Source organism: Panonychus citri, unplaced genomic scaffold (genome assembly GCF_014898815.1).
Source record: "Panonychus citri isolate SS breed McGregor unplaced genomic scaffold, ASM1489881v1 Contig00063, whole genome shotgun sequence".
Lineage (NCBI taxonomy): Eukaryota > Metazoa > Arthropoda > Arachnida > Trombidiformes > Tetranychidae > Panonychus > Panonychus citri.
Window position 1 is genome coordinate 450,626 of NW_026515468.1, and position 14,493 is coordinate 465,118.

Here is a 14,493-nt window from a genome sequence, read left to right on the forward strand (position 1 = left end):
GTTCAAAAGTTCCTTCATTTGATTTTGTTATTCAAAAAAACTGAGACTTATTATTGAGTCGTAATAACTTCAATCATTTAAGTTTACTTGATAGTTTGATACGATTTCCAATTCTCTATATGAAAATTACATTTCAATTTGCTATTGAATTTCTCATGATATGTGCAAACTGATTTAAAAAGATACGTTCATAATTAATAAATTGATAGACTTTAGAAGATGTAAATTTTAGTTCTATTTTCTTTCTTCATGTATTAATAATAACTGATGAGTTTACTGTTTTTGGGACTAATCATCACTTTCGTCTTGACGTATTGATGCAGTTGAATTGTACCTTTGGCTTATCTAAATAACGGTCTTTCCACTAATCAGATTTACAAATTTTACACATTTTGATCATTATTCATTTGTAAATTTAACGTGCTTACTGTAATCTGATTTCCCTTGACGAAGTTACCTGGTGTATCTTCATCAAGAGAATCACTGTTCCTGAAGTCTCAGAGATGATTCTTGTCACGAAAAATAGTAAATCAAGTCCGAAGTGTGTCCACCTCTGTGTCGATATTTTAATATTGTTATTTTAGAAAATAAATAATCTACATGTAGATTTGAAATACGTTTCATTGTTCAATTTATTGGATCAATCTTTCATTTTTATTCTGAATAAAGATAATGCATCATTTTAATTCAACTAAATCAATGGAATTGGTTCTCTGAATGCTAAGGAATCATATTGATCCGAATCAACTGTTTAGAGGTTCAGTCTGAGTTATTGTTTGGTATTCATTTAGATCGAGTTATCGTCCACCTTGGCGAGCCACATCGCCGAGAATTTTCAAGAGGGTTTGAGCCAAAGCAGGGGACATCAAGTTCGTTGAGAAGTTAGAGTTGGTTAGCAGCTCGAACATCGCGAGATGGGTAAGCTATAGTTTATATACTACCTTGAACCTTCTTGTTGAAATCGTCGGAATAATCTGAAAATAAGATCACCCAAATCAATAAGAGAAAAGAACCAGAATGAAGAAAGAAGTAAACAAAAACAACAACTTCTAACCGAATCAACTTACAATCTATTTTTTGAATATCTTCCATCGACATTTTCATCAAGTCATCGAAATAGTTTCGTTTGACCAAAGAAGATGCAGAAGCAACTGATTACATAGAGATCCGAAAAAGGGACAATTAGATTAACATTAGTTTTAATAGAATGGCAAACAATTAACTTACCTCCTAAGAAGCAAATAGCGAGAACAATTGAGAAACGCATCTTGTTAATCGTCCAATTGATTGATACATTAAAAGTAAATTCGAGTTGATTTCTGTTTCGAAATAATCTCTTTTAAATGTTCATAATAATCGTTGGTAAAACGTTGATTAATATGTCAATCGTTTCCGACGAATTGAGACCAGATGATGATTATTATTGTTCGAAGTTGATTGATTGTCGTGTTGACATTAATTTCGAAAAAAAAAATCATTTCAATCAAAAGAAAATGTATCAATGATAAGAAATGAACTGAGCACCTTTGCCGAATCAACAATGATCATCAACAATATGCACTCGAAAACAATAGCAATCAACATGACAAAATTAAGTTTCCCTCATTAATTGATCAATTTTTGTTCCAACTCAACAAATTGGAAGTGAAATTCACTTAGTTTACTAATTGTTTTCCGATCATGAAGATTAACTTTTGATTAAGAGACAAACAATTAACCCAAAAATCCTATGGCATCTTTATTATGATCAAAATATTTTACACCAATAAATTTGCTATTTGATGATAATCGTTAATTGTGAATTATATAAATTGTATGATTGGGATTAGAAATGAGAACAAGAAAATTAATTGCTTAACAATAGCTCACAATTAAAATCTTACAATTGATTTTGTCGATTAGTGAGTTTTTAATTGTTGTGATTGATTATGAAGTTGGATCTTAATGGTTGATGTATTAATTTGACCTCGTAATAGTTTTGAAGGGATTGGCAGTTAATACAATTAATTAATTGAATTGCAAATTTCAAGTTCACATTAATGATTAGGAGGATGAAGATGATTTTATAAATTTTATGATGAATTAAAAATTTTGTTGATTGTTAAGTGATTGTGATGATAATTATGATGATGATGATGAGACAAAAGGATTTACAGTTAATTGTTTAAATCCTTAATGTTTAATCAAATAACATCAACACTGATTGGCAATGAAAAATTGAAATTGTGATAATCAAAGAGTTAACTCTTAATTTGATTCTTTTATGTCCACTTTGATTGATCAATTGATGAAATAATTATAAATTTAAACTGAATATATAATTGAGCTTTATCTTTGAGAGTCGATCAATTAATTATCAAAAACCAAACCCAAATTGTTGCTTAATTGTTGTTTCCCTTGATAATGAATACGAAAGCTTGTTGACTTAACTACTTAAATTGTTTAGTAATAATTGTTGATTCTAATTTTGAGATCGAACATTATTTCGATATCTGGTTGTTCGTCGACGAGCAGAGCTACGATTTCTTAATTGTGACCTATTATTTGCACGACCTCGAGACACTCGAGCAACTCGATTGACTCTTCGTGCATTTCGAGGTGAGTTGGATCGTCGGGGTGATGCGGCTACTTTTCTTCGTGAAGATGATGATCGAGATGATGACCTTGAACGAGATCGTGAACCTCTGGATGCTGAGGATGATCTAGATACATTTCGAAGTCGAGAGTTTCGAGCTGGAGATGATCGTCGATTTGAAAGTCGATATCGTGAAGCATTTGCAGGTGAGGCTCCTTTGACTGAACCATAACTAGCGACATTACCTCCGTTTGTTGAAGGTTCATCGGCTGGGGTGACTTCAGTTCCTGCAGCGGCTCCAGCGGCTGCTGATCCGCCTTCGGGAGTACCTGAACCATTGGCAACATCAGTTTCAACGTCAGCACCTAATCCAGCGTCAGAGCCTGGAGCGGGTGAAGATGATGATGATGATGAGGGATTACCTTTGGTTGAACCGGGAGTAGATCCACCATTTCCTTGAGAAACTGGTGAGTCTCCGCCAGATTGTGGACCAACGACTTCACCATCGGCTGAATATGAGCCAACACCTTCAGTTGCAGTTTCAGGTTGACCATCGACTCCAGAATCGACTGAACCATCGTCCATGTTTGAAATTGGACTATCAGTAACTCCTTCATCAGAGTCAGCTGAATCTCCTGAATCACCGCCCATTGAAGTACCAGAATCACCGCCGATTGGAGCATCAGGACTAGAGGTACTTCCAGTACCACCCATAGGTCCAAGACCTGATCCAGCGATTTGTCCACCATCAGCACCAAGATTATTCATTCCACCATCAATACCACCCATTGATCCATCAACTGAGCCCATGCCCGGTTCACCAGCACCAGTTCCTGTTTCACCCTCGGCGTCATTAGGCTCACTTGAGCCACCACTTGTTGATTGACCATCAGCTCCGCCAGTTACTGGACCGGAACCAGAGGTTCTATCCCCATAACTTGCACCAGTTCCAGTTCCAGAGCCTGAACCTGAACCTGAACCTGAGCCAGTACCTGGACTAGCGTTACCATTACCAGCACCTGAGCCAATAGATTGACCATCATCAAGTGATCTTCCAGCAGGAATCATTGCTTGACCAGTTCCTGAACCTGAACCTGAACCAGTTCCGGATCCACCTGATCCTCCTGTGATTGGGTTTCCTTCAGCATCTGAAAAAGTTTCAAGTAATAAGATTCGAACAATTTAAACTTCAATTAAAAATAACAAACCTTTGTAGAGTTTTTCATTGAGATTGTAAAGTGATGGAGCTTGACTACAATCAAAATCGTACCACCAAACGCAGACAAAGTTACGTTGACTGAAAACGGTTCCGTTAGGACATAAGAATGAATCTTTTCGTCCATCCATTTGACAAATGTGGAAAACTTGACATTGAGCATCAACATCAGCATAGTAACCAGGATAACCGACATCATCACACTTGAAGGGTGTGTTTGGAACTGAATAAAGGATTGGATAATCTCGTCCGGGTTCACCTCGAATAGCATCTCGTAGCCAATCAATTGGGTTACCACTTCCATGGTGACCTGAGTCATGTTGATATTGACCATCATCTCCATGATGACCACTTGGTGAACCAGAACCACTGTAGCCAGAAACTCCATTTCCTCCGTTTCCAGATGAACTTCCAGGTTGAGATGAGCTTGGACCATTGGGAATGTTCATTCCATTGGCGCCATTGCCCATGGATGAGTCGATTCCACTGGTTGGTCCACTTGGGAATCCAGAGGATGGACCCATTGACGATTCTGGGAAGTTAATTCCATTGCCGTTGGAGAAACCATTTTGACCTGAACTTGATGAGCCCATACCGTTGGTGGCACCATTGGTTCCAGGGTAAGTGATTCCATTTCTGTTACCATTTCCTATCGATCAATCAATTTAGTGGGATTAGTGAATCATCAATACAAAATTTAACTCTAGTGGTTAATGATTAAAGCGACTCACCATTTTTTGACCCATTACCTTGACCATTAGTTCGTGAACCACCATTTCCATTGATTGGACCAGCATTACCATTTAATGGACCTCGGCCCATTCGATTACCACTTCCAACTCCATTGGCACCACCATTGGAATAAGTAACACCGCTTCCACCATTTTGTCCATTGTTTGCACCGCCATTACCGCTATATCCTACTCCGTTTCCATTTCCATTTCCTAAAGATAAATTAAATCGAAATTGAAAAGTTCAGAAAGTTTAGAACAAAAAGTAAAAATCAATTGATCGTAATGTTATTACCGCTCAATCCAGATCCTGATGCAGGTCGAGATCCAATTCCATTGGTTGGCCTTTTAACACCACCGGCGTTACCATTTGTACCAGAATAGGCACTTGGGGTAGTACCTTGAGTTGGGAAACCAGAGATTGTTGATCCTGGTAAATTTGATTGATTAACACCATTAACTCCAGAATCAGATGTAGGATTTACTCCTTGAGCGGGTTCCTCAGAATCAGCATCATCGGTAGCGGGTCCTTGTTGATCACCAGTTCCTTGTGCGGATGAACCAACAGGTCCATTAGATTCAGTATCATCAACTGAACCAGTGGATGTTGATGTTGGTGTTGGTGAAAAAGATGAACCATTATCAGAATAAGATGAACCACCGGTGGGCTCATCTGAATCACTAGAAGCTCCAGGGGATGAAGGAGAGACAGGAGATAATGATGATGACCCACCACCAAGTCCAGTCGCAACTGTAGTTGAATCTAAATCACCTTCAACCACTTTAGGTCAAATTAAAACATAATAATACAAAAACAAAGTAACATCAAAGTGACAAATACACACAAACAATTAGAGGAAAAATAAAGTAGAAATAAAAAAGAAAGAGTAGTAATTAATTTATCTCACGATCATAAATGAAAAAGATGAGAAAGATAATCTTCTGTGAGAGAAGAACAAGAAATTAAGAAATTATTGTTTCTCATAATCATCATTAAGATGAAAACATTTGATACTCACTTAATTGTTGATCTGGTCGAGGAGCATTTCCGTTAATTGCTCCTCCATTTCCAACGGGATTCGATCCACCGTTAATAGAATTAGGTGAATCGGTCAACTGTTGTACTTGACCATCATCTTCTCGAGGAGCCTAACCAAAAAAGAGAAAACAAAAAAAAGTGAATCAAATCAAATTAACTAAAACAATTGCGAACAATTTAATCACCGACAAAAGTGTCAACACTTGAGAAGAACAAAAAAAAAAGAAAGCGGATTAATTTTCGCGGGTACGAATTGTTATTAAGAAACTAACCCTTTTCCCCGGATTCGAATAACCGAATTGACAATTTTTCTAATGAGAATCAAAAGTAAATTAACTGTTAATTGTTTTTCTAAATTTAATTGTGATCTTTTTATATTCATTTTACTTAATTTCCATTCTCTTTTGCATTCTGATTAACTTGTAATTCATGGAAATTAACTAAACGATTACCATATTAATCATCTTCTAAACTGAAGATTAGTTTTCTGTTTGTTGTATTAATATAATTTTCTCTATATTTTGATTACCCCTTTAATCAGTGATATTATTTTATTTTTTTCTTCATTTTCTACTAATTCTTTGTGTATACAATATTTAGATTGTTGTTAAATTGTTACCTCACGGCGTAACTAATCAGCTCATCACACACCCACAAAACAAAAGACAGTAATAATTATATCTACTACTTTTGCAACTACTTAAAGTAAACCACAACAAATAACTTGATTAGAGAGTTAAATTATCATCTACCTTGGTGAATTGTTGAACAATTTAACTGTTATCCATTCAAATGATCAACTTATTTTCATCCTCATCATAATTACTACATCTTTTCATGTTTCTTTCAATCGACTGTACAATTGAGAGTAATAATATACTTCCATCAATTTCATCAACATTATCAACAGAAATATAATCAAAATGGTTCTCCAACTAAATTCCACTTTTCTTTCAATGTAAATCGTCATTCTTAACCTGATAACTAACGGTAATAATTAACTAATCATCTTTAATCAGCGTCTCACTTAATTAGCCTTTGATATTCATCGTTATTCATTAAATTATCGGACCAAAGGTTTACAGGTACAGAACTTTTTTTTTCTTCTAATTATTTATCAGGAAATCATTTTACTATTAATCTGATGTTCTTTTCTCGCTTCCAATTTATTAATTGTTTGGATTAATTTTTCTTTTTCTTTTACAGTTAATTACTTACAGTTTGGAAACGGACACCTCGTCGGTAACCATATTGTGGTCTGGATCGAGATCGATATGTTAAGGAACTTGATCTTCGGCCTGGTGAAGGTGGATAACGATTATCATAATAAGCTCCTTGAGCTTCAATTTCATTCACAATTAAACCTGTTGGAAAAGACAATGACAATTAGTTAATTTCTACAACAATTAAGAGTAAATCTTTTAACCTAATACTCTGGTAACCCTTTAACCTGTCAACGGTTTGTTACTTAAACAATTCTAATTCTTATAAGAAGATTAGTAAATCATCAAATTATTGATTGAAATTATCATTTTCTTAATCAAATCTAATTTCTTCAAACAATTAACTTATATATTATACAACTAATTCATTATTATTGTTTCTTTTTAATCTTCTTTTTTGCCTCCTAATTGACAGATATGAACTACTTTGGATATTAATCACGATCAATATAATGACGATTTTTTAATTAATCTGATGAAATAATTAATCTATCAAATTTTAATCTGATTGTTTATGAGAAAATTGAAACAATTGATAGATTTGATTACTCACCTAAAATAATAAGGAATCCAAATGTAATTATCCTCATGGTTATGGAAAATAAGCTCGATATGAACAATTAAAATTGAACGAATTGATTATTGATGGATTATGGCGATGATTAAGATAATCACAATTAATATTCCGTTTAACAATTAACAGTAATTATGTAAGTTGATTTACTTTATATATATTATTTACTATTAACTATGAACGAAAAAGTTTTATCGTTGAAGCTTTAACCATATAAGATTGTTGTTATTACTTTGATGGCGAAAAACTTTTCTAATTCACTTGATTGTTTGATGATTCGAACTGATGATCAATTTAAATTGTTCTTCGTACTTATATACTAATGATGAGAATTAAGGTGTTGGTTTTAAATGAAGAATCGATAAGAAACAGAGAGAGTAGGCTGAGTCTTAAGAACGAAAGAGAAACATCTTATACTCTTAAGTACAGTTCGAGTGAAAAAGTATCTTCGTTAAGATGAAACGAAGAAGATAAAGGAAGAAAGAGAAGATGAGAAAGAGAAAGTGAGTAAAGAAAGAGAATATGGGACTGGACAGTACAAGTGACCAGTCGAATATAAAAGAATACCTTTAATTCACTTTCACCGTTCGAAAGAAAGTGAAATTTTCTGGCCTCTTTCTCTCTCTCTCTCTCTCTCTTTCTTTCTTTCTTTCTTTCTTTCTTTCATCATCATCTACATCATCTTCTTCTGAAGATGATGAACAATAAGCTCCACCAAATGCAACAATTTACATTCGAACCTCCTTAAATTAATCATTCCAATTCTAATTTTCTTTTTCTTTTTTTTTCTTCATCAGCATTTACCTTGATTCTAATAGATGATGATTGTCATTGGATTAATCAAGATGATTATTGATTCTCTCTCTCTCTCGTCATCATTGGAGTTTAGAACTTTAATTATAATGGGTTGAAATAATTCGAAGGTCCATTTGGTGGCGATCTGATTAATCCAATTAGAGAAAACAATGTTTCCTCCAATGATGTTGATGATCTCACAATCTAAATCTAAATATTACAATTTATTAATTTTCCACGAATTCACTGAAATTAACTGATTGTATTTGCTAACAATGATTATCTTGTATTGTTGCAGTTAAGTACAACTATCATCATAATCGTCATCATCATCATCACAACATCATCTTCATCATGGTCAATTATTATCAACAATTAATTTCACTTATCATCATCATCATTTCAATGGCCGTGAGATATTTCATCATCAATTAACTGTAACAATAACAACAACAATCTGATTACAACAATTTGACTGATTTACTTATTTGTCACAATCTATTCCTGGACAGAATGATTAACTTAATTACAATCTAACAACATCCTTACGTGTGTTTGTTTAGTGTCAAAAATTAGTTACAATTAGTTTTAATTGGAGTCACTGTTAAATTAATCATTCTGTTAATATCTCATCAACTTTTACTTTTAATTTACCAGAAAATTGTTAATCACTTTTGATGATGATGATAAAACTCATCTCTTTCCTTACCTAATTATTTGTATTATAATTAACTAATTTTGATGAATATTATGTTGATTGTTGTAATCTAATTTAATTTTGTTTCTTCCTAATCAACACTTCGGAAAAACATAATCAACTGAGTTATCACTTATATTTAAATTTCATTGTTAAATTGTTAACTTGATTGCGTGAGGTTCAGTTTTATTGTTGTTAACTTTCATTTGATTAGTTGATTAAATTACATTAGTTTATTAAGACTCGTGTTTGATGATTAAAAAGTAAAACATGATTAGTTTGATTAGTTTGACTTGGAATTAAATTTCTTAATTTCATTTTATTCATCTATTGTTGTTGTTGTTTTAACAACAATTCATCTCGCAAATCAATTTAAATTGCGTGTAAAATGATCAGCAATTAATTTGATTATAACAACGAATTAATGTTAATTGTGTTTTCTTTTTTAATTTTGTTTCTTTTTCACTCTTTTTCAACCTTTTAATCAAATTCGAAACAATTTAACTTATTGATTAACTTTTCTTTGATTATTGTTGATTATTTTTCTCCTTCTCTTCATCTTCACAATTAAACTTAATTGTTTCTCTACAATTTAATTAAAACATTTGTAATTGTAGATTAAGAGACTTACTAAGTTTTAATTTGTTTTCCTTGTTGATAGTTGATTGTTTTGCTTTTCATTGTGATTTAAATACTTTGCATTTTAATTTTAATTTTGCTGTTAATTTGTTAATTGTTAATCATGGACAATACATGGAATCAGATGTTAGAATTGTTTAATTTTAAATAATTAAATTGTTGAAATTAATGGTTACCTTTGTTTCCCAATGAGATCATTCAACTGGACGGTTTAGTATTCATATTGATTGATATTCATTATTATTTTAATTACTGATTAATTGTTGTTCGTTTTCATTTACAATTATTGATTGTTAAGCTTCTCACATCATCAGGCCTTGTGGTTTAATTTGATTATCGTGATTTAATTGGTTCTTTATTACAATTTACAGGAACGATGTTGATATTCAACTAATGCCTTAAGGGAGTTTTGATTAATTGATTTCTGATTTATTTCAAAATCAATTGATTCTGATTCTTAATCTTCATCATCATTCCCAATCCATGGAAATACAATTAATAGATTTCTGGTAAACAATTAACCCTTTTCATGAGCAATTAACATTCAGATTAATCTTAAAGGTGTGACCATTGAATTTGTCATCATTGCACTTTGAAGGCAATTCAATTGTTTATAATCAGTTGATTTACCAGTTTAATTATTAAGATTTACTGATTACTTGGTTTTCCCGTTAATTGTGTGTAACTTTTTAATCATCGCTAATCAAAGGGTCGACAATTGATTCTGATTGTAATGATCAGTCTTTGTTGGTGAAAATATTCCCATAGTTAAGGCAAACAGAAACATCGTATTGACCTTATATTGAGAAAAAGGTATTATTTATGTTTATTGTTGATTTTAAATTCGAATTATTTTTTATTCTCTTCTATTCTTATATTATTAATAATATATTATCCTCATCTCTCTCTCTCTCTTTCTCTCTCAGAAATATCGTAAAAACAACAATCTCTCACGTTATTGTCAACAAAGTATCCGAATGTCAAACAATCGTTGAGCTTGATGGACTCTTGAAGCCGAAGTACCAGACAATAAGAAAAGAAGAAGAAGATGAAAGGATGACAATGATGAAGAAAAGAAGATGAAGATGAAGATGAATATTCAGTTGAGAATAGAATATTTGGAAATGATGATTATTCGAAAAAAAGAAAAAAAAGTAAAAGGTGTTCAACAAAATTCCAAAAACTCTTGAATTCTCAATAATATTCAATCATCTTGATAACTTGTTGATAACTTTCGGATAATAGTTACAGATTAACAAGTGGATTTAGTGATTACCTTTTGGGAGTCATTTAATTTATCCACTTGATTATCTACCTGATTGTTGAATCTCTCGTATTGATTAACCTTGATTGTGACAAGATTCACCAATTCAAGTTGTTTATTTGTCATAATGATTATTTTAAATTCTTTGTTCATTTTCACAATTAACATTCATCTCTCTCTCTCTCTCTCATTACCCTTGATTATCACAACAACAATCAGAAAAACAATACTAATCCTTTTTAATTTGATTATCGTTCTTATGATTTACTAATTTTCACCAATTCAGTTAATCGTTTTCACTTTTCTATTTCCAGTGTTAATCTAATGATAAACTCTTGACAATTTATATTCAAATTGTTTCTAATTTTGGTTGTTGTGTAGGTTGATTGTGATGATTAGTTGATTGTTTCGGACAATCAAAGTGTCTCCTTTGATAATTCCTCTGGTAAAATTAGTAAATTGTTGCCCAAAGTGTTAAGTATCATTGACTCTCGAGGACAATGTTAATTTTGTCACAAGAAAATTGAATTTAAATTGTTTCAATATAATGTTAATCATATTGACTACAATTGATGAAATTTTCAGCTTAATTGTTGATTAAATGGTTAAACTTGATTTTCATTTAATCAATTTCTTTTGTTTTAATTGTAAAATTAAATTGAAAGTCAAGTTGAACCTTTTTGATTGTAAATTATGACTTGATTGTTGAGAAATTGTTTCTATCATTTTGATGATGATTAACTAAATGATGATGATTCCTTAATTGTTCCGGTGCTACGGTCATCCCAATCAGACCGAATAATAGTTTATGATATAATTTAAGATTCGGTATATTAATTGTAATTACAAATCGTCAACAATTTAACAGGAAATGGACAAGAAACTGTGATGATCACGATTTGTAGCAACAATTAACTTTCATCATTACAATTTAAGTATTTGATTATCATGATGATAGTTAAGTAGAAAAGGTTTTTTTTTCAATCTAATCCTAAATTGCTGTTGATTAAATCAAGTAAGTGAACTAATACCGTTAATTGTAAAGCTAATTCACTTAATCATCTTATTGATACCGTTTTTAATAGCGTAATAATTAATATATTATTACTTTGGTAATCTAATTGCTGTTACCTGTTGTTTCCGGTCAATTTAATTTAATTTATCATTTTCTGTCAAATGATTATCATTAATTTTGATTATTGATTTTTACCTTGAAAAAAATTCATTTAATTGTTTCTCCCTTTAATCACAATTACATTTACATTTGTAGTTAAATTTGATTGTTAATGGTAATAAAGTGTATCCAATGTATCATCAACCATGGACCAAGTGATTAACTAATTGTGAACAATCAAATAGTGGCTATGATACTTGATTAATGGTTTGTTAATTGATTAAACATTTTTGATTGTTACTTTTGTGGTTTATCATCAATTAATCTTAATCAGATAATTGAATTAATTTAAATTATCTTTTAATCTAAGAAAAATTATTTATTCATTGGTAACGATTGACTTAATTGTTGGCCAAATTTTCAGGATAATTAACAATTAGCAATGTTCAGATGAGGACTGATGATTAATTATTGTTGATTAAATATTAGATTTTCCAAAACTGTTAATCAAAGGGAATCATTAATATGTTGATTGAGTTGTTAACCTTTGATTTGATTAACAATTAACAAATTGGAATGTGGCAAAAATCAACAAAATCAACAACAATCAAGACAAATTACGATTTCAATGATTAAATAATTAGTTTTGATTGTTTTTTTTTTGGTTAATTATTTGTAATGTTTTTAATACCATAACAATTTGATTGTTGTTTGGGTGCATATGATTATTTAATCAACTATAAATTGTAATTAGTTGAAAGGCAACACTCAAGTTAATTAATATTACAATTGATTATTTGTTTTTCTTTTAATGAGAATTAACTAATTTTTTTCTTGTTATTGTTGTTGTTTTAATCTCTCTCTAAGTTAATTAGTTGATTTGATTTCGTTGGTGTTTGATTGACGTGATCATGAATCGTTAATCAATCACGTAATCTGATTGTTTATATCCACACTTAATCAAATTACCAATTACAATTAACTGTAGATTCAATAATTTGTAATCAATATTTTATAATAAGTGATGATTTTTTTTTGTATTATGTTTACCTTGATGATTTAAAAAAAGGTTAACATTTGAAAATCAATTAAGTTAATTTTTTCAATTGTTTCAGTCGTTTTCGTAGATGATTAACTGAATTGACAATTAATCATTACAATTTACAATTCACCTAAGGCTTTTAGATTTGCATCTTTGTTATTAATTGCAATTTCTCCAGTGAGTATGATTGTTAATTGTGATGGAAAATTAGTTAACTTTTGGTGTAAAATTAGTTGATTTTCAGGCCATTTTGGTCAAGGATGATTGTTGTTGATTTATAATATAAGCAACAAGGAAGGATTCACAATTAAATTTGTTGATTATCTATGATATAGATAATTAAACAAAATTTTTTCTTCTTCATGATAAACCAAATGAGAAACCATCACCATCAAAACAATTAGAATAACACAATTGTAATCAAATGAGAAAGAAAAGTTTTAGATGATGATGATAATCAAATTGAAGGAAAAGAAAAGAAAAACATTTTCGCCAATAAATTTTCTTGATTCTTCTCTACTTTCAACAGCAATTGTGACCAGTTGAAGAGAAACAATTGTTTAATTAAATTAAATTTGATGAGCATGTTGATCATCTCTAATGGTGACTGTTGATCCATCGTTTTGATTGAAGAAAACCCGAATAATGGAAAAGCAAAGCAATTAAATATCGCAAAGAATTGGATCCATCACTAATAAAGAGAAAAAGAAAAAGATAAATTATAATTATTAGAATAGGAAGATGAAGATTAACAATTGATTATGAGTATAATGATTGAGAACAATTAGTTTGTATGAAGATAAAGATTAATGAATTAACTGTAAACACGTAATGTTGGAAAATTATGTTAATCACCAATGTTTGTTGTTGTTTTTGTTTCTTGTTCATGTTTACAATCAATTACAATTTGATGATTATAGTGTTGATGGTACGTGGCAAGGTGGTTATTACAGTTGATTGTTGATTTAGTTAACTGATAGAAAGAGGAAACAAGTTAATCAGTTAATTTATGATCACTAATAAATCACTTGAAATATGTAATTACCTTAAATCAATTGAGAGCTTCTTGTTTTCAATTGTTATTGATTCCAAGGCCTAACCTATAGGGGTAACAGAAATAGAGACTTAATCATCATCATAACCATTGTAATTAACTTCCGATGGTAGCCATTTTTGGAGACACAATTACCTGTAGATTAAAGTGTTGAAAGAATAAAAAATAAATAAATTAACTCGACAATCAATTAAATCAACAACAAGTAATCAAGCTTACTTACCCAGGACAAGAAATTGACCAAATCCATTGGTGAACAAGCAAATGTGTTTGTAGGCCTAAAGGCGTAAACATAATTACACATTTTTGATTGAAACTATTTACAATTCAATTGGAACAATTAAAACTCTAATTAAAGTTGACCTTTGATTGTTGGTGAATATTAATTATGATTGAGAATTAAATATCTAAAAGGATGTTAATTGAGAAAAAGAAAAATTTATTTTCCCTCTCAGAGAAAATGAGAAATTAACTGTTAGGTGGCGACAATAGAAATTAACATATGATGAGATTTTTTGTTCTTTTCTCAT

At 30.9% G+C, this 14,493-nt stretch overlaps 1 protein-coding gene and 2 long non-coding RNA genes across 3 annotated transcripts; 1 reads left to right on the forward strand and 2 right to left on the reverse strand.

The window, feature by feature from the left end:
• Window positions 1-1,713: 1,713 nt before the first annotated feature.
• LOC128385953 (uncharacterized transmembrane protein DDB_G0289901-like) lies at window positions 1,714-7,474 on the reverse strand. The gene is made up of 7 exons (XM_053344892.1): window positions 7,338-7,474; window positions 6,780-6,925; window positions 5,542-5,671; window positions 4,818-5,303; window positions 4,523-4,735; window positions 3,784-4,440; window positions 1,714-3,723 (listed from the first exon to the last, which is right to left on the reverse strand). The coding sequence occupies exons 1-7, from the start codon at window positions 7,372-7,374 to the stop codon at window positions 2,462-2,464; spliced, it is 2,931 nt and encodes a 976-aa protein (XP_053200867.1). The 5' UTR covers window positions 7,375-7,474; the 3' UTR covers window positions 1,714-2,461.
• On the forward strand, window positions 5,857-8,904 carry LOC128385966 (uncharacterized). Its single transcript, XR_008324848.1, has 4 exons — window positions 5,857-6,646; window positions 6,768-7,020; window positions 7,200-7,494; window positions 8,156-8,904. It is a non-coding gene; the product is annotated as an uncharacterized LOC128385966 (long non-coding RNA).
• A 3,062-nt stretch (window positions 8,905-11,966) lies between these two features.
• On the reverse strand, window positions 11,967-14,414 carry LOC128386046 (uncharacterized). The gene is made up of 4 exons (XR_008324861.1): window positions 14,187-14,414; window positions 13,955-14,098; window positions 13,765-13,882; window positions 11,967-13,600 (listed from the first exon to the last, which is right to left on the reverse strand). It is a non-coding gene; the product is annotated as an uncharacterized LOC128386046 (long non-coding RNA).
• Between the last annotated feature and the right edge of the window lie 79 nt (window positions 14,415-14,493).